The 25,004-nt window shown below is 52.3% G+C and overlaps 1 protein-coding gene across 2 annotated transcripts; it reads right to left on the bottom strand.

Annotated features, from left to right (window-relative positions):
• Positions 1-2,067: 2,067 nt before the first annotated feature.
• On the bottom strand, positions 2,068-24,414 carry ADGRG3 (adhesion G protein-coupled receptor G3). Of its 2 annotated transcripts, none has more exons than XR_010584041.1 (12): positions 24,292-24,414; positions 19,010-19,163; positions 16,114-16,252; positions 13,766-13,912; positions 12,768-12,902; positions 12,226-12,265; positions 11,527-11,627; positions 11,275-11,387; positions 7,246-7,526; positions 6,975-7,068; positions 5,572-5,743; positions 2,068-3,118 (listed from the first exon to the last, which is right to left on the bottom strand). XR_010584041.1 is itself a non-coding variant. In XM_005592057.4 (12 exons), the coding sequence occupies exons 1-12, from the start codon at positions 24,347-24,349 to the stop codon at positions 3,009-3,011; spliced, it is 1,656 nt and encodes a 551-aa protein (XP_005592114.4). In that variant the 5' UTR covers positions 24,350-24,414; the 3' UTR covers positions 2,068-3,008. The 2 variants fall into 2 exon arrangements, 1 of the variants encoding a protein (XP_005592114.4); XM_005592057.4 differs by having other exon boundaries at positions 5,572-5,855.
• Between the last annotated feature and the right edge of the window lie 590 nt (positions 24,415-25,004).

Here is a 25,004-nt window from a genome sequence, read left to right as displayed (position 1 = left end):
TTGAGTCTGGGGATTGGGACCAGGTGATAATTGTTATTCTTTTTTCTTCCTCCTCCTTCTTCTTCTTTCTCCTCCTCCTCCCCCTCCTCCTCCTCCCCCTCCTCCTCCTTTTCCCTCCTCCTCCTTCTTCTCCTCTCCTCCTCTTTCTCCTGCTTCTTTCTATTCCTTCTCCTCCTCCTCCTTCTCCTCCTCCTTCTTCCCCTCTCCTCTCCTCCTCCTTCACCTCCTTCTCCTCCTCCTTCTTCTCCTCTCCTCCTCCTCCTCCTTCTCCTCCTCCTTCTTCTCCTCTCCTCTCCTCCTCCTTCACCTCCTTCTCCTCCTCCTTCTTCTCTCCTCCTCCTCCTCCTCCTCCTCCTTCCTTCTCCTCCTCCTCCTCCTTCCTTCTCCTCCTCCTCCTCCTTTCTTTAAAAAACATGGTCTCAATTTGTCATCCAGGCTGGAGTGCAGTTATGTCATCATAGCTCACTGCAGTCCTGAACTGCTGGGCTCGAGTGGTCTTCCTGCTTCCTCCTCCAAGGAGCTACCATGCCTAGATAAGTTTTTTGTTTTGGTTTTTTGTTTTGTTTTGTTTTGTTTTTTAAGAGATGGAGTCTTGCTCTGTCGCCAGGCTGGAGTGCAGTGGTGCAATCTCGGCTCACTGCAACCTCTGCCTCCCAGATTCAAGCAATTCTCCTGCCTCAGCCTCCCGAGTAGCTGAGACTACAGGCACATGCTGCCATGCCCGGCTAATTTTTTTTTGTATTTTAGTAGAGACGGGGTTTCATCGTGTTGCCCAAGCTGGTCTTGAACCCCTGGGCTCAAGTAATCTTGCTTTGGCCTCCCAAAGTGCTATGACCACAGGTGTGAGCCACCAAGCCCAGCCAAGGACCAGGTGATAATCCTTAAACTCAGGGACCGAGGAGGGCAACCTGGGGAGGCCTGGCCCTAGTTTCAGCCCAGCCCATGAAGTGACCTTAGTTGGGCAGGTGGCTGGGCCTGTCTGGGCCTCCATTTCTTCGTGCCATTACCCGTGGCTGGTCTTTCTTTAAATCAAGGCGGGGTCGGGGAGCTGACTAACTCCTGCAGAGTCAGTGCGGGGCACTTTATTTCTGTCACCTCATTTAATGCTGTCAGGATGAGGTGAGGACTTGATAATCCCCATTTTATGGAGGGGGAAACTGAGGCTCAGAGAGGTGAAGTAACATGCCCAGGATCACACAGTTCCTAAGCAGCTGAGCCAGGATTTAAGCCCAGACCTATCAGATGGTGGAACAGCTGTTTCTCAGGTTACTAACCCTGAGCCTTTGAGATAAGGGAGTCGAGACCTTGAGCATGAGACACAGATGTCTGTGAGGATAAGCCCCAAAACACACCAAGTTTGTCCACCAGAACTGCTCCTATGGCTCACCTGATGAAATATTCACACCCCAGGATTTCCCTTCCAGGAACACAGCGACTTGCATAAAGCGAGGGCCCGCCTTCCTGTCTTTCAACTGCTTGCGGGCTGGGAGGGGAAGCGAAGCGCATCCATTTGCAGTCAACAACAGCACCCACCATCTGGACGGGGAGGTGGGCTGCAGCCTGCAGCTTCCGGGGCTGTTGGGGGAGGCCTAATAGTGACAATAACTTCTCACCTGCACACAGGGCTTGACAGTCCACAGAGCTCCCTGGGGAGGATTGGGGGCCGGGTAGGGAGGATGGTTGGTAAGTTGTGGGTAGAGTGAGAGATGGACTTGTGCGGTGAGGCTCCAGGGAGGGGAATGATGTCAACATGCACTGCTCCCCTCAAGCAGGGAGTGTCGCTGGAGCTGGCGTGGGGCTGCCATCTCCCTGCATCTGTCTCTCTGCCTCCGTTCTCCCTCTTTGTGTCGGCCTGTCTGTTAAGTCTCTCTCTGTCTCTCCATCTCTGTATCTCTACCCCCATCTCTACTGTTTCTGCCTCTTTTTGTTTCCTACTGAGAAATCTGCATGCGATTGTGACATGGAGCCCCAGCTGCTGGAAGTGCCCTGCCCAACCTAGGTTTGGCCTGAGACACCCGCTTGGCTCAGGGCTCTGCCAGGCTGATGCCAAACTCATACATCCACTCATTCAGCCAACAAATATTTATTCAAGGCTTGCCATGAGCCAGGCCCTGTGCTCGGCCTGGGCTGGAACAGCGAGCGAGGCCACCCAGGTCCTTGTTCTCTAGGAGCTCAGGTTCTAGTGGCAATGCCCAGCCTCTGCTCAGGGAGCCCTCAACCCCACCCTCGCCCCTCGGCCCCACACAGCGAATGAGTGGGAGCACCCCCAGGTGTGCTGAGCCCCAGATCATTTGCTTTCTACCTCTATGATGAAAGCAAGGTCAGAGGTTGGGCCACCCATGTACGTGGCAGTCAGAGTCGGGAGTGGGGGGTTTGCCCAAGGTAGCTCACCCATTCAATGGTTCTTTGAAATGCAGTGTCCCTGGACACCTGCAGGGTTGCCAGCACCCTGAATACTGGGGTCTCTTCCAGGAGGGTGGGCTCTGATGGGATGGGCAGAGACCAGGGGCAGACTGGGTGGGAGGATCAACTCCCACCCCCCAAAACAAACCCCCAATGCCTGAGGGAATGCTGGCCTCCTGAATGCCCCTCAAGGTTACAGGCAGCCATAGGGGTAGTTGTGGGAGGCCAGTGACAAGGAAGAGGGGAGAGGCTGGGGGCTCCTTCCAGGGCTACGCCAGCAACAGACTCTCCTCCCTTGCTGAGACCAGAATGTGGGTGAGGGCTTTGCAGTGAGGGTAGGGCATGGAGGTGACTGTCACTTTTTGCTGGCAGGAGGTCTCAGGACTATAGGAACTTTAGAGCCCTGCAAGCCTGCTTATGTGGACTCTTGAACCAACAGTTGGATCTGGAGGGGATCTCTGAAGCCACGTGGTCAAACCTGGTCCCATCCTCTCCCTCCCCAGCCATATTGTGCAGAGAAGGAAACTGGCCCAGAGGGAGGCACAGAGCTGCCCAAGGTCACACAGTGAGCCAGAGCTAAGTCCAGATTGCAGGGCCGTGCCTTCCTATTCTTGAGATGCGGAGTGGGCCTGGTCCAGTCGCGCAGTAGAGGAGGAGACTGTGGTGCTCTGACTTGGGAGGTAGAGGATGGTGAACCAGCAGCAGATGAAGACACCTGTCAGGGAGGAGAGGCCTCAGTGAGCCTGGAAAGGGGTGCCAGGGAGTGGGGCAGCCTGGGCTGGTGGCTGCTGAGAGGGAGGAGACCCACTGTAACCACTCAATAACTGCTGGGAAAGTCGGGCAAAAATGCAACCATTTCACAACCATTTCAAAAATGAAATAAAAAAGAACCAAATAGAAATCTTGGAAATGAAAAACAGAGACCTTCAAATAAAATATCTACATATGCCTATTACAGAAAAGAAAGAGCAAAATAGAGGAATTTTCAGACATGCAAAACAACCATCACTCCCTCTATAAAGGATTATTATGGGAGGCACTCCAGCAAGAGGAAAAGGGAAAGTGTTGGGTGCAAGAAATGATAGTAAGTATAGAACATGACTTAGAAAAACTCTGTTTCAAGGAAATCTGTAACTGAAACACTATATACATGACAAATATTGAGAAGAATTCAATGGACAATTCAAGTATACCAAGGGCTCTGTTGTATTGGAGAGGAAGAGAGGAGGTAACAGAATAATCCAGACCCAGTGGAAACTTTGTAGAGTGAAGTGTGCAGGCTTACCTATTAAGGTAACCTCTGAAAGAATAACAAGGTCAGCTATCGTTTCAAGGTGCATTTCTCCCCAACCATCAACCCCTGGGATTCTTCAGGCATGGATTCATGATTCTCCATCTGGAGACAGCCTCAGATGGCCTTACAGTCATAATTTCTGTGACAATTGATATAGTTCCCATATATTGAAGACCTAGTGGTTCCCACATATTCATTGTCATTGTTCATTTTGAAATCTGGCAGGCCAGGCACAGTGGCTCACGCCTGTAGTCCCAGCACTTTCGGAGGCTGAGGCAGGTAGATCACCTGAGGTCAGGAGTTTGAGACCAGCCTGACCAAATTGGCGAAACCCCATTTCTACTAAAAATACGAAAAGTAGCTGGGCATGGTGGCATGCACCTGTAGTTCCAGCTACTCAGGAGGCTGAAACAGGAGAATTGCTTGAACCCAGGAGGTGGAGGTTGCAGTGAGCTGAGATCGTGCCACTGCACTCCAGCCTAGGCAACAGAGTAAGACTCCACCTCAAAAACAAACAAACAAACAAACAAAAATCTGGTAAAATAAGTATGGGATTATTCCAATTTCGAGATGAATGAGGATGGGAGGAGCCAAGGGACTTGCTGGGTCATGGATGGGGCTAGGATTTGGACCCAGGGCTGCCTGGCCCCAGCCACTAAGCCACAAAGTTTCATGGGGCACTGGGAGCCAGCCCTGGTCTTGGGGGCTTGTACCCGCTGAATCTAGGATGCCTGGGTTTCTAGTGACTCCTCTGAACAGGTTGAGTCTCATCACTCCTGTCTTGGCTGTTTCTCTCACACACAGTCAGGCTGTGATGCCTCTCTGAGCTGTGGATGTAAGGAAAAAAGAGAGCACATACAAACCCTAACCCATGCGCTGCTCTTACCCCTTTGCTGGGATCTCAGAGGAAGGGCCCTGTGGCGGCCAGTAACAAATGTAGCAAGCATTTCCTTCCTACCTCTATAGATCTCTGGAGATCCTGTCCATGTCATGTGGACATCAGATCACATGATTCTGCCCTTGTGGTCACTGCTGATTGGACCAGAGATGCATGATGAACACCCAACTTGCAAGGTCAGGTAGGGTTATGGTGGCCATGTTGGGTAACCATCTGGGGCCATAGGTAGTAAAGGGTGAGTGGAGAGAGAATGAAGGAGTTTTCACAGACACTAGGTGAGAGACTCCACAGCTCCAGGAAAACGATGGGGAACGTATCTGCTTTGGTTTGGGTGGCTTTTTCTGATCCTGGTAGCAGCTCCCATGAAGGCAGCTGATATGTCTGGGATGTTCGTTCCCTCCAAATCTCATGTTGAAATGTGATTCCCAATGTTGGAGGTGGGGCCTGGTGGGAGGGGATTGGATCATGGGGGTGGATCCTCATGAATCCATATCACCATCATGATGCTTAGCACCATCTCCTTGGTGATGAGTGAGCGCTCGCTCGGAGTTCATGCGAGATCTCATTTAAAACAGCATGGCGCCTCCCCACTCCCTTGCTCCCACTCTTGCCATGTGATATGTTGGCTCCCCTTTATCTTCCACCGTGATTGGAAGCTTCCTGAGGCCTCACCAGGAGCAGATACTGGTATTGTGCTTTGTCTACAGCCTGTGGAACCATGAGCCAATTAACCCCATTTTCTTTACAAATTACTCAGTCTCCAGTATTCCTTCGTATTATAGTAACACAAATGGACTAATACAGCAGCCAGACTTTGCTGCCCTGGATCCTTGCTCTGAATATTTGAAATCAACATCCTTGACTTGAGCTAGCCTGACCAGAGTCCTGTGTTTTGCAAACCACCCTCTTCCCCACCTCCCAATACCTCCTGGGACAGACAACACAGCCCATCACCTCCCTGGTGCAGGGGCCTCACCTTGCAAGGAGTTGAAAAGTGCAAAGATGTAGACGGTGGAGAGGCCCAATGGGGTGAAGATGGCCAACCCCCATGTCACACCCAACAGGCTCGAGAGGCCCAGGATGGTGAGCACCTTCTTCCAGTTCTGTCCCTGCTCCTTGACCGCTGTCGCTCCAGACAGGGTGAAGATCTTCCAGGCCACCAGGGCCAGGACCACCATGCCAAAGAGGAAGGTGATGAGGAAATAGCCGTGGACGGTGATATAGAGGGTGTACATAGCTGTCCCTTCACGGAACCAGCATCTAGAGGAGGGGACACGTGTGGTGGGACTGGGAGTGGTACCTCCAGCCAGCAAGCCCAGGAAGTCCCCTGGCTGAGCTTTTCTGTCTGTGTAGGTGCCTCTCCCATTTCCACCCATCAATCCTTGGCTCTCCCGCTGTGGGAGGGGCCATCACCAGACTCCAGTCTCTTTAATGCGAAAATGACCTCAAAGACATGTTTCGTTTGCCCCATATTACATTGTGAAAAAACTGAATTAGTGGCCGCCTTTAAAATCAGAAGCTTTGGTACAAATACCTAGATTTCTGCTTCTCCTATAAAATCATACACCTGGCAGCTCTGTGGATGCCCTCCTGAAGGATAGTAACTGGCCGCTAATTAGATGGGCTTGTGACTGCCAGTTCACTGCAGTCCCCACCTGGCCCACTGCCTGCACCTTTGTGACCTCCCCGGCTCCTGGGGCCCCTGCTTTTGAGGCCCTGGGGACAGGTCTAAGGCCTTACCAGCTCCTTTTAGCAGAGAGCCATGGGCCCAGTGATGAGTGCCCCAAGGATCCCAAGGTGGGAGTCTAGAAACTGAACTCAGTTCCACTGCCCCCTGCACTGCAGGGGCAAAGGGCCTCAAAGAGCATGTTGATCAGTTCCCCCATGGTGCAGATGAGGAGACTGAGGCCCTGGGAGAGATTGGGCCTGCCAAGGTCACACACACAGCAGACAGGGCAGAGCCCGGACTAGACCCAGGGCTACTGGGAATCACTGGGCAGGTGGTGGCCTGAACAAGGACACCTGGCTGGGCAGCAGGTGGGGACTGAAATCCAACATACCCTCCACTCTCCAGGCTGCACACCCAGCATGCGGACAGGGTACCTTCTTTACTTTGCCTCAAGGTGCCATGTGGGCTCGAGTAAGGCATCCTGCCTTCTGGTCCAGTTCTCCCTCTCCTTTCTCAGGCCCCCTCTCTCATTTCACTTCCTCTCTCTCTCTAGGCTTCAGTTTACTTCTCTGTGCCATGAGCTAGCTGGATCTGAGGATTCTTCTGGTCTTGACACATTTGGTCTAGATTTTCCTAGAAATCCCTCGTCTCCCCACCTCTCTCCAGCCCCGATATGCGGCATCGCCCCTGCTTCCACAGCCGCCACTCACAGCTCCAGAGAGGTGCGGTTCTCCCTGTCTCGGATGGTGTAGAGGCCATAGCTGTTGGCACTCCCAGTGCCGATGACCATCAGGGCAGGCAGGCCTGGGCACAAGGGGAAGCGGCATGGCATCACTGGGGCTTACTGGCACGTCCTCCTCCACATCCCTTCCAGATGGCCATCCTTCCAGCTCTGGGAGCCCCTCCTCTCTCTCCCCAGTGCTATTTCCCTCTGCACCCTCGGGGTCGGCTGTTTATTCTGTCCATCCAGGCAGCACCTACCCCAGCCCACCAGGCTCAGCTTCAGGAAGTAGTGCCCGAAGTAGGTGTTGAAGACCCTGACAGCGAGCAGGTAGAGGTGGAAGGCTTCCAGGCCCATCCAGGTGAAGGCACAGAGCAGGAAGTAGTGGAAGACAGCCCCTCGGGCCCAGCAGGCAGCATCAGACCCCTTTGAGCCACTCCCCACATTGACCAAGAAGGCCAGATTCAGGAGGAATAGGCTGCCACCCAGGGCCACGTGGATCTTTGGGGCATCTTCTGACTTGAACCTCTGCCGGGAAAGCCTGGGGAGAGAAATAAGAGGCCCCAAGGGGCCACAGCTCCCATGTGGAGCGCTCATGAGGCATCCAGGCCTGTCTACCCCAAACAGCCCATGGCTCTCCACCCCCACTGCCAGCTTCTGCCCCTGCCAGCAGACAGAGTGGAAATGTCCTGAGGTTCAAGTCCAGGAGCCTCTCATGGCATGTGGGGCCCTGTGGGTTCCGGATCCTACCAACCTCATCCCTTGATCGATGTGAGGCAGGATAATAGGGAAAATGAGGCCGGAAAATGAGGCAGGGGAATAGCAAAGGGAATTAAAAGTTGGATAAAGGGCAGAATAAGCAAAAGCAGAAAATAGAAGCAAGGTGAATGGGGTGGGTGAGCAAGAAGCAAGATGAAAAGCAGAGGTTCAGCAGGCAAGACAACAGTGATACAAAAAAGGGACCCCATGGCCAGGAAGATCCAGACCAAACCGGTAAGGGGCAGCTCTTCAGAGATGGGCATTTGCATTAGAGAGAAAAAGTATCTTTCACATAACCCTGTATGATAATTAGCTACTTAAGGTTCATGCATATGGGCTGCATATCATGCATGTACTTAAAATTATGGGATGGAGGTGACACACAAGTGCACAAGGGCCCAAAATAACTGAACAACACACAGCTATCAGTCAAAAGCCAGACACTGGCTAGAGATTAGGCAGCCTTGGGAAGAGAAGAAAAAAACACCCGGAGTGACCCAACTACACCAAGGTGAGGCTGATCTCGTTTCGCAGAGGTCAGCCCACTCTCCCCCTCTGAGAGTGGAATACTGTGTGGAATACACTTTCGTTGCTTTGCTTGGCTCTCTGTGTGTCTCATCCAATTCTTTGTTCAGGGCACCAAGAGCCCGGAGCTTCGCGGCACTATGCAGTAACAGTTGCATTAGCCAAACCGTGTAACTCGCAGTTTCCTGAATGCATGCTGATTTTTCACACCTCCCAGACTCTGCCAGTGCTCTTCCCATGCTCTCAATGTCTTTCCCTGCTCCCCAGCTCTTCCCACCTTAATTGCCTGACTCCTGTTCTTCTGCCTTTCAAACACCCCTTGGATGTTTCCTTCTGGGGAGGCCGTCTCTGAATGCCCCTTAGCCTGAGCTGATTTGGACGTTTCCCAGCAACATAGTGTAACTCCCCATTCTCTCCGTCCTCGGGTCTCTCCCATGCTGTGAACTTCAGGCCTAACCCTGGAGGGGCCATGGATTCACTGGTGAAGTAGATGGACAGGTGGGTGGGTGCATGAAGCCGAAAATGCAGTAGGAAAGTGAGGCTCAGAGAGGGAGAGGAGGAGTCTTACGGGGTCACAGAGCAGGGCAGGGGCTCCAACCCTGGGCTCCAGACTCCCTGCCCAGTGACTCACCAGGCTCACCTCCCTCTCTCTGGAGCTCCCACTTTGAATTCTTAGCAAACCAGATACAAAAGGGCTCTCAGTCGAGGGAGGGGAGCCGGGGGCTTCCTGGAGGAGCATCTGGGATCATGTCCACCTCACCTGAGATGCCAGGCCCCACCCTGAGGAGCTGGTGGCAATTCCTCCTGGCGCTCCAAGCCCCGCTCACAGGGTCCAGCAACACGGCCAGCTGGCAAGTCACACTCGGCTTGTTGGGGACCGGGACCATGTCCTAGGCCAGGGCTTGGAGGGTGGGGGTGAGGGGCACCACTTACACTCATGGGTTGGTCTGTGATGGAGTGGGTGGGCCTAGTGGGGCCTGTGGCCCGGGGCCAAATGCTGACACAGAGGCACATGGAGAGGGCAGTGGGATGGCCCTGGAGGCGGGGACAGGAGACCCAAGGGCTGCTTCAAGTCACTCCCAGGCACCCCCAGGAGGCTGGGGGACAGGACAAGCTGGGGAACTGGCAGCTCCCCTAGGCTCCTTCAAGCTGGCAGGTCCTGTGGGTCCCTCAGCCATGGCCTGGGCGCAGGCGACCGAGGCTGCAGTGCTCTCTGCTGTTTCTGCCTGTCCTGCACTCACTCCCCCATCTTCTGGACACAGCCCCAGGTTTCCCTGAGGAATGCCCGTCCCCACTCTCAAGCACAACATAGGTCAGGGGCCAGGGGTTCTTTGTTAACTCAAACCCAAGAGCAGGCATGTGGCCTGGCCGGCCAATCTGTGTATTCCAGCCCTTGACCACAGTGACCCAGGCAGGCATGGGCACATGGTCCAAGTTAGACCAGTAAGACTCAACTCTAGTGTATACACAGGATAAAACTGCATAGGCTGATGCACGCAGACACACAGACCAGTTTCATGAGCACGTGACCTGTGTAGGGCCCCATATGCAGAAGGACTTCATGTTCTACTGTCGCCATCTTGACATTCTTAAAAATTTTTGAATAAGGGGCCATATATTTTCTTTTTCTTTTTCTTTTCTTTCCCTCCCCTCCTTCCTTCCTTCCTTTCTTTCTTTCTCTCTCCTTCCTTCCTTCCTTCCTTCCTTCCTTCCTTCCTTCCTTCTCTCTCTCTCTCTTTCTCTCTTTTTCTCTTTCTCTCTTTCTCTCTTTCTCTCTTTCTCTCTTTCTCTCTTTCTCTCTTTCTCTCTTTCTCTCTTTCTCTCTTTCTTTCTTTCTTTCTTTCTTTCTTTCTTTCTTTCTTTCTTTCTTTCTTTCTTTCTTTCTTTCTTTCTTTCTTTCTTTCTTTCTGACAGAGTTTTGCACTTGTTGCCCAGGCTGGAGTGCAGTGGATCTTGGCTCACTGCAACCTCCGCCTCCTGGGTTCAAGCAATTCTCTTGCCTCAGTCTCCTGAGTACCTGGGATTACAGGCATGTGCCACCACCACGCCCAGCTCATTTTTTTGTATTTTAGTAAAGACAGGGTTTCACTATGTTGGCAAGGCTGGTCTCGAACTCCTGACCTCAGGTAATCTGCCTGCCTTGGCCTCCCAAAATGCTGGGATTACAGGCATGAGCCACTGCACCCGGCCTTCTATATTTTCATTTTGGACTGGGCTCAGCAAACGATATGTCCTGCACACACACACACACACACACACACACACACACACACACACATGAATGTGCATAAAAAATTGTGAAAACTGAGTAAAGTCTATGTTCTAGTCAATAGTACTGTACCACCAGCTACTGGTTTTGATATTGAACTATAGTTGTCTAGGATGTATCCGTAGGGGGAATCTGGGAGAAGGAACCACAGGACTCTTTGCACTATTTTTGCAGCTTTCTGTTTTATCTCAAAATAAAAAAAATTTTTTTAAACCCTTCTTAATCCTGGGATTCATCTTAGAATACTTGGAAAAAGGAGATCTCTTTTATTTCTGCCTAAGCAGCTGAGGACCTATGATGCAATCCTGAGGTAGCCAGGGCCCCTGAGGGTGGTGAGGCTGCCCGATGTGACTGTCAAGAAGTGAGCAAAGCTGTGAGAGGCAGAAGGAGATCAAGTCCTGGGGACCTCTTTTGACTCCCCCTTGATTGAACCCTGCCTGAAGTCCATGCACCTTGGATTTTTCAATTACATGAACCCTATTTGCTATTTGCTATTCTCAGTTATGTGAACCACACATTCCCTATTATGTTTAAGCCAATTTGAGTTGAATTTCTGCCACTTGCTCCTGAAATAGCTCTGACACATTTCAACCCCCAACCCTATTTTGGGATGAAGACACTAATGTGTGGAGAGGACATCAGTCAGAGGCTGCACAACTTGAGTGCTTCCCACCCTGCCCTGCTGCCTCCCTTGAGGGTGGGAGAGAGACATGGTGAGGAGGTGGGGATCACTCACCTCAGAACAGCATAAAGAATAATGGTGAAGGCCAGGAAGATCATGGAGACCCCACAGCCCGCCTGGGAGATGCGTGTGAGGATGTGCACTGTGGACTGGTCCAAGGTGGGTCTCTGTGGGTGACCCAGGAACCGGGACTACGTCAGTTGGAGGCCAGGCTCATACACCCCAAGACCACCAGGCAGCCCCCTCCCCTGGGCAGGAGCTGGAAGTCCCTGGGATGGCTGGGATCAGAGTGGGGGGGGCTGTTACCAGGAGCAAGGCGAAAAAGGTCAGGTGGTCACAGCAGCACACGGTCCCCTCAGGCGCGGCCTCCGTGGAGCAGCCCTCAGAAGCCCAGTCTCCAGTGGGCCCTAGAGAGGAGGCCAGGGGAACAGAGGGAAAGGGAATATAGGGAGGGGAGAGGAGGGGAGTATAGAGGGGAGGGGAGGGGAACAGAGGGGAAGGGAATATAGGGAGAGGAGGGCAAGGGAGAGGAGAGGAGGGGAACAGAGGGGAAGGGAGTATAGAGGGGAGGGGAGGGGAACAGAGGGGAAGGGAATATAGGGAAGGGAGGGGAGGGGAGTGGAGAGGGGAGGGGAGGAGAACAGAGGGGAAGGGAATATAGGGAAGGGAGGGGCGGAGAGTGGGAGGGGAGGGGAGGAGAGTGGGGAGGGGAGGAGAGTGGGGAGGGGAGGAGAGTGGGGAGGGGAGGAGAGTGGGGAGGGGAGGGGAGGGGAACAGGGGGGAAGGGAATATAGGGAAGGGAGGGGAAGGGGAGGGGAAGGGAGGAGAAAAGGGGAGGGGAAGGAAGGGGATGGAGGGAGTGAAGAGGAGGGGAGGGGAGGGGAAGGGAGGGGAGGGGAGAGGAAGGCAGGGGAGGGACTCGACCAGTGGAGCTAGCCCTGCCCCATAATGCAGCCCATACCCTCCTTTCCTGTCTTACCCCAGAGAAGGTCCTCCAGGCCCTACCTTTAGTCGAATCCCAGAATACACAGGTGAGGGTCATGTTCTGAAATGAAGAGTGGAAGTCAGGAGAGAGGAAAAGGGAAGGCTGGGGGAGGGCAGGGGAAGCGGGAGGACGGTGTGCTCCCCCGAGGCCTAACGTGAGTGTGCATTAGGTAGAAGGCAAGGTCCATGCCCATGGGCCACACAGAAAAATTAAGTGCATCATTTGATGAGCCCTGGGCCTGCGTGTGGAGGGCGCAACTGTGGTATGGGGCTGTGGGCGGGAGGGTTTGCTGTCTGCATGCATGTGTGCGTGTCAGGGGAGCACGGGTGTGGAGGAAGTGGAGTGCCGTGGGTATGCATGTGGGCTTGCCAAGTCCTCATGTGTGCCTCTATGGTGTGTGGCCTTGGACCCAATTATGTGCATGGCCCTAATGGCTCCTCCTGGGTGACTGTGGAAGGGTAGGGGACAGATGTGTAGTGTCCCATGCAGGGCCCATAGGCCCAGGTGTGCCCACCCGCCTGTCTGCCCTGCAGTGACTGCCAGGCCTGGGCAGGGGACTCACAGGGGGTGGACGCTGGTGGGAGAAGACAATCTCCAGAGGCTCAGCCAGCTTGGTGACATGCATTTGTCCCACACTCAAGCCCACCAGGTGATTATTCAACACGCCGCTGCCATCTCCCAGGCCGAGTTGGGGGCCCTGTGAAAGGGGAGATCGGGGAGGCTAGGCTGCAGAAGGGGCCATCCCAACCCACCAAGACTGGGGTTCCTAGGAGCCTCCAGGAACCCATGGCCTTTTGCTTGGAGGGCAGAGTTAGGGAACAGGGGACCAGGGAGCTAAGCAGTCACGGGCAGCCTCCTCCCTGCTGCTCCCAGTGGTCTCCTGCTTGGGCTGGGCCAAGCAGGTCGCCTGGCCGCAAAGCTGTCCACGTGGCAGCTCTCCAGTGCTGGCCTCCAGAGTTCCTCTGCCCTCTTAACTAGAAGGAGCACGGGGCTAAGATCAGCCAAGAAATGGAAGTCAGCGGGGAGGACAGCGTGCCCCTGAGGGTCTTAGCGTGAGTGTATTCGGTAGAAAGGGGGCTGGTGGGGGGAGCACACCAGCCCTCAGGGGTACCCGTGTCTGCACAGGAGTGGATGCACACCTCTGGGTGCACATACCTGGTACACACATGTGCAAGGGCATGGGTACACTTGCTTGTGTGGATATGATCACAGTTGAGCACATGGGATTGTGCGTGCACAGGAATAGAAAAGGACATGCATGTCTGTGCACGCACGAGGACACGCAGGGCACATGAGCACCTTCAGGATACACAGACAAGCCAAAGGGCACTGATGTGTGGGGGTCAAACATCTGAGAGCGTGTGACCAGTGTGAGTCTGAATGCCATAGACTCTAGCGACAGGGGTCTGGGATGACCACGGGCTGCGTTGGAAACACTAAGAGGCTCACTATCTGCTCCGTCCCCATCAGATCCCTCAGCAGACTCCAGTGATAGCGAGCTGTGGCGTGGGGCCCCCAGAGGACCTAGAACTTAACCTTGGAGCTTCCCTGAGTCCTCACCTTGAAGAGAGTCCCTGAACCGATGTCCAGAATGGTGATGGCCAAGCGGACCTCAGACCTGTTGCCTGGCAGGGATCGAAAAAAGCTCTTGGGAAGTCGCACTCTGTCAGGAGGCTTGTCCTCATCCTTCATCACCTGCCTCGGAATCTACAACCATAGACACAGCAGCTCCCATCGGTACCCAGCCCCCAACGCGAGTCCTGCCACTCCCCCAGCTGGGAGGGGAAACAGGCACACTGGGTAGGGGGCAGCACCTAGGACTGTCAGCTCTGAGAAGCAGGACGCCTGGGACACAGTGCAAGCTCTGCTCGTCACAGGCTGTGCGTCCCTAAAGAAGTTATAGCCCTTGTGGAGCCTCGGTTTTCCCAATACAGAGAGTAGAGCTAAGCTTGTGCCTGTTTGGGCACCTGACGCCTGGGCAAGCTGAATGTGCAAGTAAGAGGACGGCTGGAGGGCGTGTGCTTTTGGCCAGAGCCCTAACAGTCCCAGTGTTTACACAAGGCTTGATTGTGACAGTGTCTGACTTCTGACTCAGGAATAAATGGAAAGAATAAAACTGTCAGGAAGGAAGTTCAGGAAGCGAGAGAACAAGGGCAGAGAGGGAGGACACACACATTTACTCTGAATGTGAAATCCTGCCTGCCTAACAACAACACCTTTTTAAAAAAACAAAGAATCGTCAAAATATTGAAATACATTTCAGTGGTCATTGCGAAGCATGGTGGGTTTTTTTCGTTTTTTTGTTTCTTCGTTTTTTTTTGTTTTTTTTTTTTTGAGATGGAGTCTCATTCTTGTTGCGCAGGCTGGAGTGCAATGGTGCAATGGCACTGTCTCAGCTCAGTGCAACCTCTGCCTCCCAGGTTCAAGCGATTCTCCTGCCTCAGCCTCTCAAATTGCTGGGATCACAGGCATGCACCACCATGCCCAGCTAATTTTGTATTTTTAGTAGAGACAAGATTTCACCATGTTGGCCAGGCTGGTTTCAAACTCCTGACCTCAGGTGATCCGTCCGCGTCAGCCTCCCGAAATGCTAGTATTACAGGCGTGAGCCACTGTGCCCACCTGCAAAGCATGTTTCATTCATTTTCTGAGCTCACTGTCCCACTAAGGGCTACAGCCTGACCCACCCAGGGCCTGCCTCAGAAGCACCCCATGCCCACTGGTACAGGGGGTTTATGGTTGGAGCTGAAGGCCCCAACTTTCTCCTTCCCAGTCCAGACCCTCATCGAAAGGACACGTGGGTGATTTCTGGGGCCAGTGCATAACCTATGCAGAGGGCTCAGCTGCTTGAGTGACATAAAAAAGGGTTGAGAAAGAATCTATCTTCCATTTCCCTTTCTCCAGACAAACCTAAAAGTACCTCAACGCTAACCAACTCACCTTGTAGCCTGAAGTTCCACCACCACATCCATTTCTTCTGGAAGGCAGGAGACTTTCTGAGCCCTCGCTATCCCAAGCATTCGCTGTGCATTATCTCATTTGCTCCTCTCATTCATCTTTTGTTTGTTTTGTGTTTCGTTTTGTTTTTGTAGAGATGGACTCTCACTGTGTTGCCCGGGATGGTCTAGAACTCCTGGCCTCAAGCCGTCCTCCTACCTCGGCTCCCAAAGTGCTCAAATTGCAGGTGTGCACCACTGCACCTGGCCATGTGAATCTTGAAAGTGGGCAATACCTTCATCTTTTTTTTTTTTTTTTTTTTTGGAGACGGAGTCTCGCTCTGTCGTCCAGGCTGGAGTGCAGTGGCCAGATCTCAGCTCACTGCAAGCTCCGCCTCCCGGGTTTACGCCATTCTCCTGCCTCAGCCTCCCGAGTAGCTGGGACTACAGGCGCCCGCCACCTTGCCCGGCTAGTTTTTTTGTATTTTTTAGTAGAGTCGGGGTTTCACCGTGTTAGCCAGGATGGTCTCGATCTCCTGACCTTGTGATCCGCCCGTCTCGGCCTCCCAAAGTGCTGGGATTACAGGCTTGAGCCACCGCGCCCGGCCTACCTTCACCTTTTTACAGACGGGGAAACCAAAGCTCAGAAAAGTAATTTGCCCATGATCGCAATGGCTGGTCAAGAGCAGAGCTGGGATTTGAATCCAGACCAGCATATACCCAGAGTCTGTCCATTGAACCCTTTCCCTCATTTCAAATATGTTCCCTCAGTAGAAGAGCTCAAGGAAATTTTAGGCTTGGAGGAGACTTAGAGCTCATTTTACAGACACAGCTCTGCCAATTGGGATGTGGGAGAGAGACAAGCCCTAATGAGCACCAATCACAGGATATATAACTTTCTTAAGAGTTTTGAAATATATGTCCAAGAAAAATGGGGTCTGAACCAGCCAAGAGGGCTGGGGAGCTCTTCACCTGAGAGGGCTTCAGAGAGAAGTAGAGGTCTTCTGCGGTGTTGGTGCTGAGGTTCTGGACCAAAGCCTTCAAGAAAGTCATGTTCACCTTCTCCGTCAAACCTTCCTTCACCAGATGGGCCTCGAAGTTTAGCCAGTATCTGCAAAGGGCCAGGGATGGGGGAAGGGTAAGATCCTGCAGACTGAGTTACTCACTCGTCAGGCTCTTGGGGTGAGGGGGCTGACCCAAACTCTCAAAGTGAAAACCCTGGGATCAGGGCAGGAGGAAGGAAAGTGGCTTGGGGGCCGTCCAGGCTGCTCCTGCAGGATTCCCGCTGAGTATTTTATGTGTTTGTCTTTTTTTGTGCATGTGGTAAAGTGCACATAGCGTAAAATTTACCATTTTAACCATTTTAAAGTGTCCAATTCAATGACATTAAGTAAGTCACAATGTTGTGCAACCGTCACACTATCTAGTTCCAGAACATTTCGTCACCCCAAAGGAAACGCATACCCATGAAACTCTCTCCTCCCTCTTCCCCCGGCCTCTGCGATCACTCATCTGCTTTCTGTCTCTGAGTTTGCCTATTCCAGATAGCTCATGCAAATGGAATCATACCACATGCAGCCTTTTGTTTCTGACTTCTTTCACTCGGAATAATGTTTTCAGGGTTCATCTATGTTGTAGCGTGTATCAGTATTCCATTTTATTTTTGAGATGAAGTCACACTATGTCGCCTAGGCTGGAGTGCAGTAGCGCAATCTTAGCTCACTGCAACCTCCGCCTCCCGGGTTCAAGTGATTCTGCTGCCTCAGCCTCCCGAGTAGCTGGGATTACAGGCATGAGCCACCATACCCAGCTAATTTTTTGTATTTTTAGTAGAGAAACACGGGGTTTCACCATGTTGACCAGACTGGTCTCGATCTCCTGACCTCAAGCAATCCGCCCACCTCAGCTCCCCAAAGTGCTGGAATTACAGGCATGAACCACTGCACCTGGCCCTATTTCTTTTTTTAAATTATTTTTAGTAGAGTTGGTGTCTCACTCTGTTGCCCAGGCTGGTCTTGAACTCCTGGCCTCAAGTGATCTTCCTGCCTCGGCCTCCCAAAGTACTGGGATGACTTTGGGCATGAGCCACCGTGCCTGGCCCCTGTATTTTATTTCTTTTTATGGGTGAATACTATTTCATTGTATGGGGAGATCACATTTTGATTATGCCTTCATCCATTGAGGGACATTTGGGTATTTTCCTCTCTCTCTCTCTCTTTTTTTTTTTTTTTTTTTGGCTACTGTGAAAAAATGCTGCTACAAATATTCATGTACTAGCTGCTTCTGCTGCTTCTTCTTCTTCCTCTTCCTCTTCTTCCTCCTCTTCTTCTTCTTTTTTTTTTTTTTTTTTTTTGAGATGGAGTCTCTCACACTGTTGCCCAGGCTGGAATGCAGTGGAGAGATCTCGGGTCACTGCAGTCTTCACCTCCTGGGTTCAAGCAATTCTCCCACCTCAGCCTCCCGAGTAGCTGGGATTACAGGCGTCTGCCACCATGCCTGGCTAATTTTGTTGTATTTTCAGTAGAGATAGGGTTTCACCATGTTGGCCAGGCTGATCTCAAACTCCTGACCTCAAGTGATCTGCTCCCCTCAGCCTCCCAAAGTGCTAGGATTACATGCGTGAGCCGCCGTGCCTGTCCCATGTATGAGCTTTTGTTTGGAGACTTGTTTTAAATTCTTTTGGGTATATACCTTGGCAGCACAAAGAGGAGCCTCTGAACAGCTCTAGGGTGCTAAGAAGCTACTGGATCGGCTGCAGGTGGGAATGGAAGCGTTTTCAGGCCACCGAAATAACATGATCCAATGAGATGGCTGTCCTAACACCAAGCCTGAGAGCACAGGGATTTTACTCGTTCCTTTAACACATATTCATTAAGTACTAATACAAGCCACATGCTTTTCTAGGTATCCCAGAAGAGTTATGGGCAACTTTGATTAGGAGTGGGAGAAGGAAAGAGAGGCAGAGATATTTTTGGAGATGTCTCCTAAAGATGTTGTGTTCTAAACCCCTTCATCTCCCTCACCCCCACATCTAACCAATCTCTTGTCTTATTGAGTCTACATCATGTCATCTCCCCCTTCCATCTCTCCTTTCCAAGTACACAATGCCAATTGCTGCTGGTGGTGCTGGCTGGGCCCTCACTCCCACCCAGAGCCCTGGTCATGTCTTCCTGCATCACCACCCCTGTAGCCGTCCCTGAAGCCTGAGCAATCTTTCCAAAATGCAGAGTTGACTATACTCTACCTGCGCTTAAAATATGTCATTGCCCTGCCACACCCCTGCCATTGGTATAGCTTACACAACCCTTCACACCTTAGTCTCTGCTTTTATTTCCAGTCCTATCTCCCACCCATCGCATCTGCCCATTGTCTCTTCCATCCCCACGCAGTTTACATTGTTACAGTTCAAAGCATTGTAGTTATCCCCCATTACTCTCAAGTTCTGTTGCCTGTATCCCCACCATTGCTTAGATCCAACTGGAAAACTCCTATGCACCCTTCAAAGCCCTTTCCAGGTTTCCTCCTCTGTGAAGCCTTGGCCAACTTCCCTCCTCCAGGCTAACCTGGGACCTTGTCTGCCCTTCTGTATACACTCTGGAGTCATCATTTTTGGGTCTGTGTCGGTCCTTCCACAACTCCCAAGGGCCAGGATAAGAGTGGATTCATCTCTAAATCCCCTAGATCAGTAGGGACCCCAACTGCCAGAATGGGGGTGTTGGGTCAGGGGGACTGTGGTGTCAAACAAGGTGGAAGGGTCAGATGGCAGCAGCATTTTCTGGGGCCATGGGGTCAGATGGCCCCATCCCTTCCTGATAGGCCCCCTCCTAGCAGCTTCAAATTCCCCTTCCAGCTCAGGGGGCCCCCTCACCTTTGCAAGTTTTCCACATTGCAGGAGTCGCTGCCCGACGGCCTGCAGGTGGTGAAGCACGAAGCCTTGTCATTCAAGTTGAGGATGTCGTACTTGTCTATGTTGTTTCTCCCCAGGCAGGTGTTTCTTGGCTGTTCGGTGGTCTTTTCCTGACCTGAGGAAGGAATGCAGAGAGTGTGAATGGGCTGGATGAGGATGGGCAACAAGGACGAGGAGGGGGGAAAGGAGCTGAGGCTCCAGAGTCTGGTGGTTGGGCTGGAATTCCAGCTCCATACATCACACTAATGGTGCACTTGAGCAGGATGCAGATCGTCTCTGGGGCTGTTTCCAAGGTACAAGCAAATACCCCCATCTCCCAGGGCTGGTAGGATGCTTTGGAAAAAGCATGTACAAAAGGCTTGGCACGTGGCTTTGTAGATACAAGGTTTAATACGTTTGTGCTATTACTCCTTTACCCCTTCCTCCACGGAGTCTGCCTGGCTTTTCAGTTATTCCACATCAGACCTTCCAAAGCCCTTGTAACTGTGGCCTCCTGGTCAAACTCTTGGATGTATTCTGTCTTGGTTTGCCTCATTCTCCCACATTCACACTACAACCCTCACAGCTACTTCCTGGGACAGATAGAAAACACACCAAACCAAGGCCCCTGAAGCAAAATGACTTGAGAAAGGTTACTAGGTAGTTGGAGGCTGCTCCAGGACTAAAGACCAGCTTTTGTGACTTTTAGTTCAGTTCCCTTTCACCTAACACAGGGCAAGAAGTGGAAGCTTTGGGTCATCTACTAGCTGTATGTCCTGAGGCAACTTAAACTCTCTGAAGGTCAATCTTTTGCTAGCAAAATGGAGCTAATAATACGTTCCTTGCCAGTTTTGGGAAGGATTGGAGATAAAGGACATAGCTCATTGTAGGTGTTCAAAGAGTTTACCACCTTTAACGGTTTATTGCACAGCCTTCTAGAAATTTCGCAGAAGGTATGCATATGCAAGTATTTATAAGTACATCTGTTTTTAATTTAAAAATTTTTAATTGATTAGAGAGGGTTCTCACTATGTTGCCCAGGCTGGTCTCAAACTCCCAGACTTAAGCGATCCTCCTGCCTTGGCTGCCCAAAGTGCTGGGATTACAGGTGTGAGCCACCGCGCCCTGCCAATACATCATTTTTAAAATTTACACAAATAAGTTCACTTAACAATATATCTTTTTTTTTCTTTTGAGACAGTCTTGCTCTGTCATCCAGGCTGGAGTGCAATAGCATGATCATAGCTCACTGCAGTCTAGACCTCCCAGGCTCAATTGATCCTCCAACCTCAGCCTCCCAGGTAGCTGGGGCTATAGGCACATGCCACCATGCCTGGCTAGTTTTTCATTTTTTAATGTTGTTTATTTTTATTTTTTGTAGAGACAGGGTTTTGCTGTGTTGTCCAGGCTGATCTCAAACCTCTAGGCTCAAGCGATCCGCTCATCCTGGCCTCCCAAAGTGCTAGAATTTATAGGCATGAGCCACCACGCTTGGACTAGCAATATATCTTGAAGAACTTTCCACCTCATTCTTTATATAGTTGCAAACTATTCCATTACATGGGCATTGCAACACTTTTTTTAACCGGTCCCCTCTTGGTGGACGTTGTTTTTCACAATCTGCCATAAAAATTCTTGAGTGTGCATCTTTCAGCTTGTGTTGAAAACTCATAGAAAACATTCCTATCATAGGACTTTCTGTATCTAACTGTATGTGCTTTAAAACACTGCCAGGAAGGCTGGGCGCAGTGACTCACACCTGTAATCCCAGTACTTCAGGAGGCGGAGGCGGGCAAATCGTGAGGTCAGGAGTTTGAGACCAGCCAGCCTGGCCAACATGGGGAAGCCCTACTAACCATACGAAAATTAGCTGGACGTGGTGGTGGATGCCTCTAATCTCAGCTATTCAGAAGGCTGAGACAGAAGAATTGCTTCAGCCTGGGAGGTGGAGGTTGCAGTCAGCCGAGATCGCACCACTGCACTCCAGCTTGGACGACAAAGAGAGACTCTGTCTCAAAAAAAAAAAAAAAAACCAACAACAAAAAATTCCTATTATAGGACTTTCTGTATGTGCTTTAAAAAACTGCCAGGTATTATTGAATTTCCCTCCAGAAAATGGTGTACCTATTTATACTCTCACTCAAAGTGGGTAAGAGTGACCATTTATCCACATGCCTATTATTCTATAGTTTACTAAACTTTTGAATTTTTGCCAGTCTGAGAGATGACATTGAATCTTATTTTCATTTAAGGAGTTTGAGCATCTACCTGTATGTTTGCGGCCACTTATATGTCTTTTACTCTGAATTGCTTTGTTGTATCCTTCTCCCGTTGAGGACGGGAAGTGGGTCTTGGCTCTGTGTCGTCACTTTTTGGATTGCCCCCCAGGGACTGTTAGGAGAGCTCCCTCTGCAATGGGTGGTGCTGGGGGGTGAGGCGGGCAGGGGCTCATTTGCTTTCCATTTTTTATTTCCCTCTCTGCTTTTTGATTTTTAAAAAATCATGTCCAGTATTACTGTCACATTTTTTAAAAAACCTGTTCATTTTTAATCATTAAGACAAAAAAATACATGATACAAATAATGGCTGAATAAAGAGTAACAGCAGAGTAAAACAATAACATTTTAGAGTGGATTTTCTAATAATGGACTCTATATGTGATAATTTGTTTTAGATAGCTTATAAAGGAACTGTAAATTTCTGTTAGTTTACAAAGATATTTATGATGCATTGTTTAATAGGAAATGAAAATGATAGATGGGCATGCATGTAATATGATCCATGTTTGCTTTTTTTTTTTTTTTTTTTTTTTTTGAGACGGAGTCTCCCTCTGTCGCCCAGGCTGGAGTGCAGTGGCGCGATCTCGGCTCACTGCAAGCTCTGCCACCCGGGTTCACGCCATTCTCCTGCCTCAGCCTCCCGAGTAGCTGGGACTAGAGGCGCCCACCACCGCGCCTGGCTAATATTTTGTATTTTTAGGAGAGACGGGGTTTCACCGTGTTAGCCAGGATGGGGGGTCTCGATCTCCTGACCTCGTGATCCGCCTGTCTCGGCAAGTTTGCTTTTTAAATAAAGGGGAGAAGAGGGAGAGGAGGAGGAAGACAGAAACAGGGAGAGGGAAGAAGCGAGGAGAGGGGAGGAGGGAATGGGAGGGGAAGGAAGAGGACGGGAGAGAACATCGTCAGCTTGAGGGCAAGTGCCATCCTCTGCCATCCCAGCCCTGCTGTCATGAATGAGCGCAGGTGAGGCAGCCCCCTGGTGGGTGACATCAGAGACTCCCTCCCGGATTGCCATGAATTTCAGTGCAGGCATGTAAGTGAAGCTCTTGGCAAGCACCCTACACAGACAGGATCGTTAAATATCTTTTCCGTGTTTACTCTTTGAAGACACTGCAAGCATTTCACGTAGACGAGGGGACGCTGTGTTAGGCCTGTGGGTGGGATAACGCTCCCCTCCTCTCCGGACCCTCTGTGCTCCAGAGCTTGGCCTCCATGGGCTGCCTCATTTGGGGGTCAGCAAATGGGGAGTGGACTGGAGATCAGAGGGCAGGAGGAGGGCAGGGTGGGCACTCACCCCCACCCTGCAAGGCTGCTTCAGCCCCTGCTGGCTCACCACGAGCAAACCACCGCCATTTGACCTCCTGCAGCCACAGTCTGGCTCCAGAAGCCCAGGGGTCCACTCCCTCCTGGGCCCTTTAGACCTCAGGGTGCTGAAGGCCGCCCCAGGTGCCAGCCTGCCCAGCGACCACCCTCCTTGCTCCCCGTGCTCTGCCCGCACCTTTGTCACGTGTCCCTTCATGCCAGCCCCTCCATTGCATCCACCCCGCTCAGTCCTAACAGCTGGGCCTCACATGTGGGTCCCCACCACACTGTGTCACTCCTTCAGACTGTCAGCCTTTTGAGGGCAGGGGCCAAGTGGTACCAGCAGGAGCAGAGGGCACCATCGCTGCTTCCTGAATGAATGAATGAATGAATGGGCAAATGGATGAATGGAGACTAACATATCACTGTCCACACAGGAAGTGTGTAGACCTTCCTGTGTGTAGACCTCTTAAAGCTCCTCGCTTGATCAAATGGCTGCTGTTCTGCCCCAACCAGAGCGCTCACATCACCATGGGGGAAACAGCATCGCCTGGAGGAGCCTTGAAGACCCAACCAGCGATGACAACTGGGGCCTGAGGATGCCAACGAGCCCTGGTCACAGCTGCCATCAGTGGCTCCGTTCATCCATCCATCAAGGGCTGCCCGGTGGCCTGCTCTGTACCAGGACCTCCCAGGGCCACTAGGAGGACAGTGCTACCATCTCCCACCCTTTTTTGAGCCAGGGACTGATTCACTCCATTGAATCTCCCAATGGTTGAAGAGAAGACGGTTCTTTGAAGCCCAAAGCAGTTGATCTGTGTGGCCAAAGTCATGCGACCACACGCTGGACACACAGGGAGATGGACATGCAGGCCCCTCACTGAGTCAGGAGCAAAATAAGAGCGGCCCGCAAGGCCCCGAGACAGGAGTACTGAGGAGGGAGCACTAACGGGGAAGCACCTCCCTCTGTCTGAGAGGGTTGCTAAGACACCACAGAGGCCAAGAAGGGTAAATGGAGCCGGCTAGGTGGGCAAGGGGTAGGGGGACAGATTCCCCGGGAGAGAGGCCAGCGAAGGCAAGGCCTGGGCACTTCCACGGCCTCTGGAGACGCACCACGTGTTTGTGTGTGAGACAGGAGAGTGACGGGGAGGAGTGTGGATCCTGGCTCAGGCCACTGAGGACCAAGGGGTCATGGCTGACACTGGGAGAGGGAGCCGGTGTGGGGTGACATGTACAGGAGGAGAGGGCCAGAAGAACGAGGTGACAGACTTTCCTGGCCTCAGCTTCCAGAGTGTCCGAATACTGTCCCCAGGATCCCACAAGCCAGTTGGAGAATTGCCTGCCCAGGGCCGACCCCTGTCCCAGAGCCGGGGCTGTCAGGAGACACAGCCCAGGTCGGGGAGTCAGGGAGCACCCTCTGACCTCCCCTATCTCCAGGGCACTGTGGAGCAACAAAGGGAACCTGAGACCAGTCCTGAGCAAAGTTTAGTGGAAGGAAAGGACTGACCCAAAGGGACAGGCCTAGAGGAGGTGCTGAGGCGGCCACGGGGGTTCTCGGAGGACACGTCCCAGACATTCCAACTCTTCACCCTCTCTAGTCCCTGCGTCTGTCCCTGGATCCCTCCCTCAGCAGGGAAGGGTTGGCCCAGCGTGGCAGGAGGGGATGAGGAGCCAGCCACTCACCTGAGGTCAGGAGCAGGAGAAGCAGGAGCAGGGATCCCAGACCCCTGGGTGTCGCCATCCTTGGCCAGCCTTGCCCACGCCACCAGAGCCCTGCAGCTGTCTGGCCCTCTGGCCCCAGGCTCTGCCGAGCTGGCCTGCCCCCACCCTGCAGCCCCACCGCTCTGGCTTCCTGTCTCCTCTTTCTCACCCTTCCTGCTCAATGGCCCCATCGGTTGGGTTGTGAAAGGTTAGCGTGGGGAACTGGGTAGTGCTCCCAGCTCACCGCAGCCTGGGTCCACCTGCAAAGGGAGCTGCTGAGCCCACCCAGGTATGTGCCCCAGGGCCCCACTGGGGTGGATCTATGGGGCTAGAGGCTGGGTGGCCACACAGGCCTGGCTCAGAGCAGACCCCTGGGAACTGTGATGAGCACAGGCTTTGGAGTCAGACGCATGTACTCAGACCCCTCCTCTCACAAGCTGGGAGCCTCTCTGAGCCTCAGTTTCCTCCTCCGTAAAGTGAAGATGGCAATGGGGCTGCCTCCTAAGGCTGTGTCAGGGTTTGATGAGACCTGCAAGAAGCTGGGCACAGAGCCTGGCTCTGGGCATGAGGACAAAGACCCGGATGGAGCCTGTGGCTTGAACCAGGCTGGAAGGCGTGGGAGGAGAGCAGGAGCTGACCCTGTGGCCTGAGCCTCCCCCACCAGCCTGGATAACAGGACAGTCCCACAGGCAGGG

This window comes from Macaca fascicularis, chromosome 20 (genome assembly GCF_037993035.2).
Source record: "Macaca fascicularis isolate 582-1 chromosome 20, T2T-MFA8v1.1".
Lineage (NCBI taxonomy): Eukaryota > Metazoa > Chordata > Mammalia > Primates > Cercopithecidae > Macaca > Macaca fascicularis.
This window is presented reverse-complemented; position numbering and strand designations above follow the sequence as displayed.

What these genes read in the sequence shown, in the direction of transcription:
- ADGRG3 (XM_005592057.4), bottom strand. Translation starts at nt 24,349, where the DNA reads ATGGCGACACCCAGGGGTCTGGGATCCCTGCTCCTGCTTCTCCTGCTC. An exon ending in CCTTTTTCGCCTTGCTCCTG is followed by an intron (nt 11,388 to 11,526) that starts GTAACAGCCCCC and finishes GGTCACCCACAG; the next exon opens with AGACCCACCTTGGACCAGTC. An exon ending in GCTGAGCCTGGTGGGCTGGG is followed by an intron (nt 7,069 to 7,245) that starts GTAGGTGCTGCC and finishes CCTTGTGCCCAG; the next exon opens with GCCTGCCTGCCCTGATGGTC.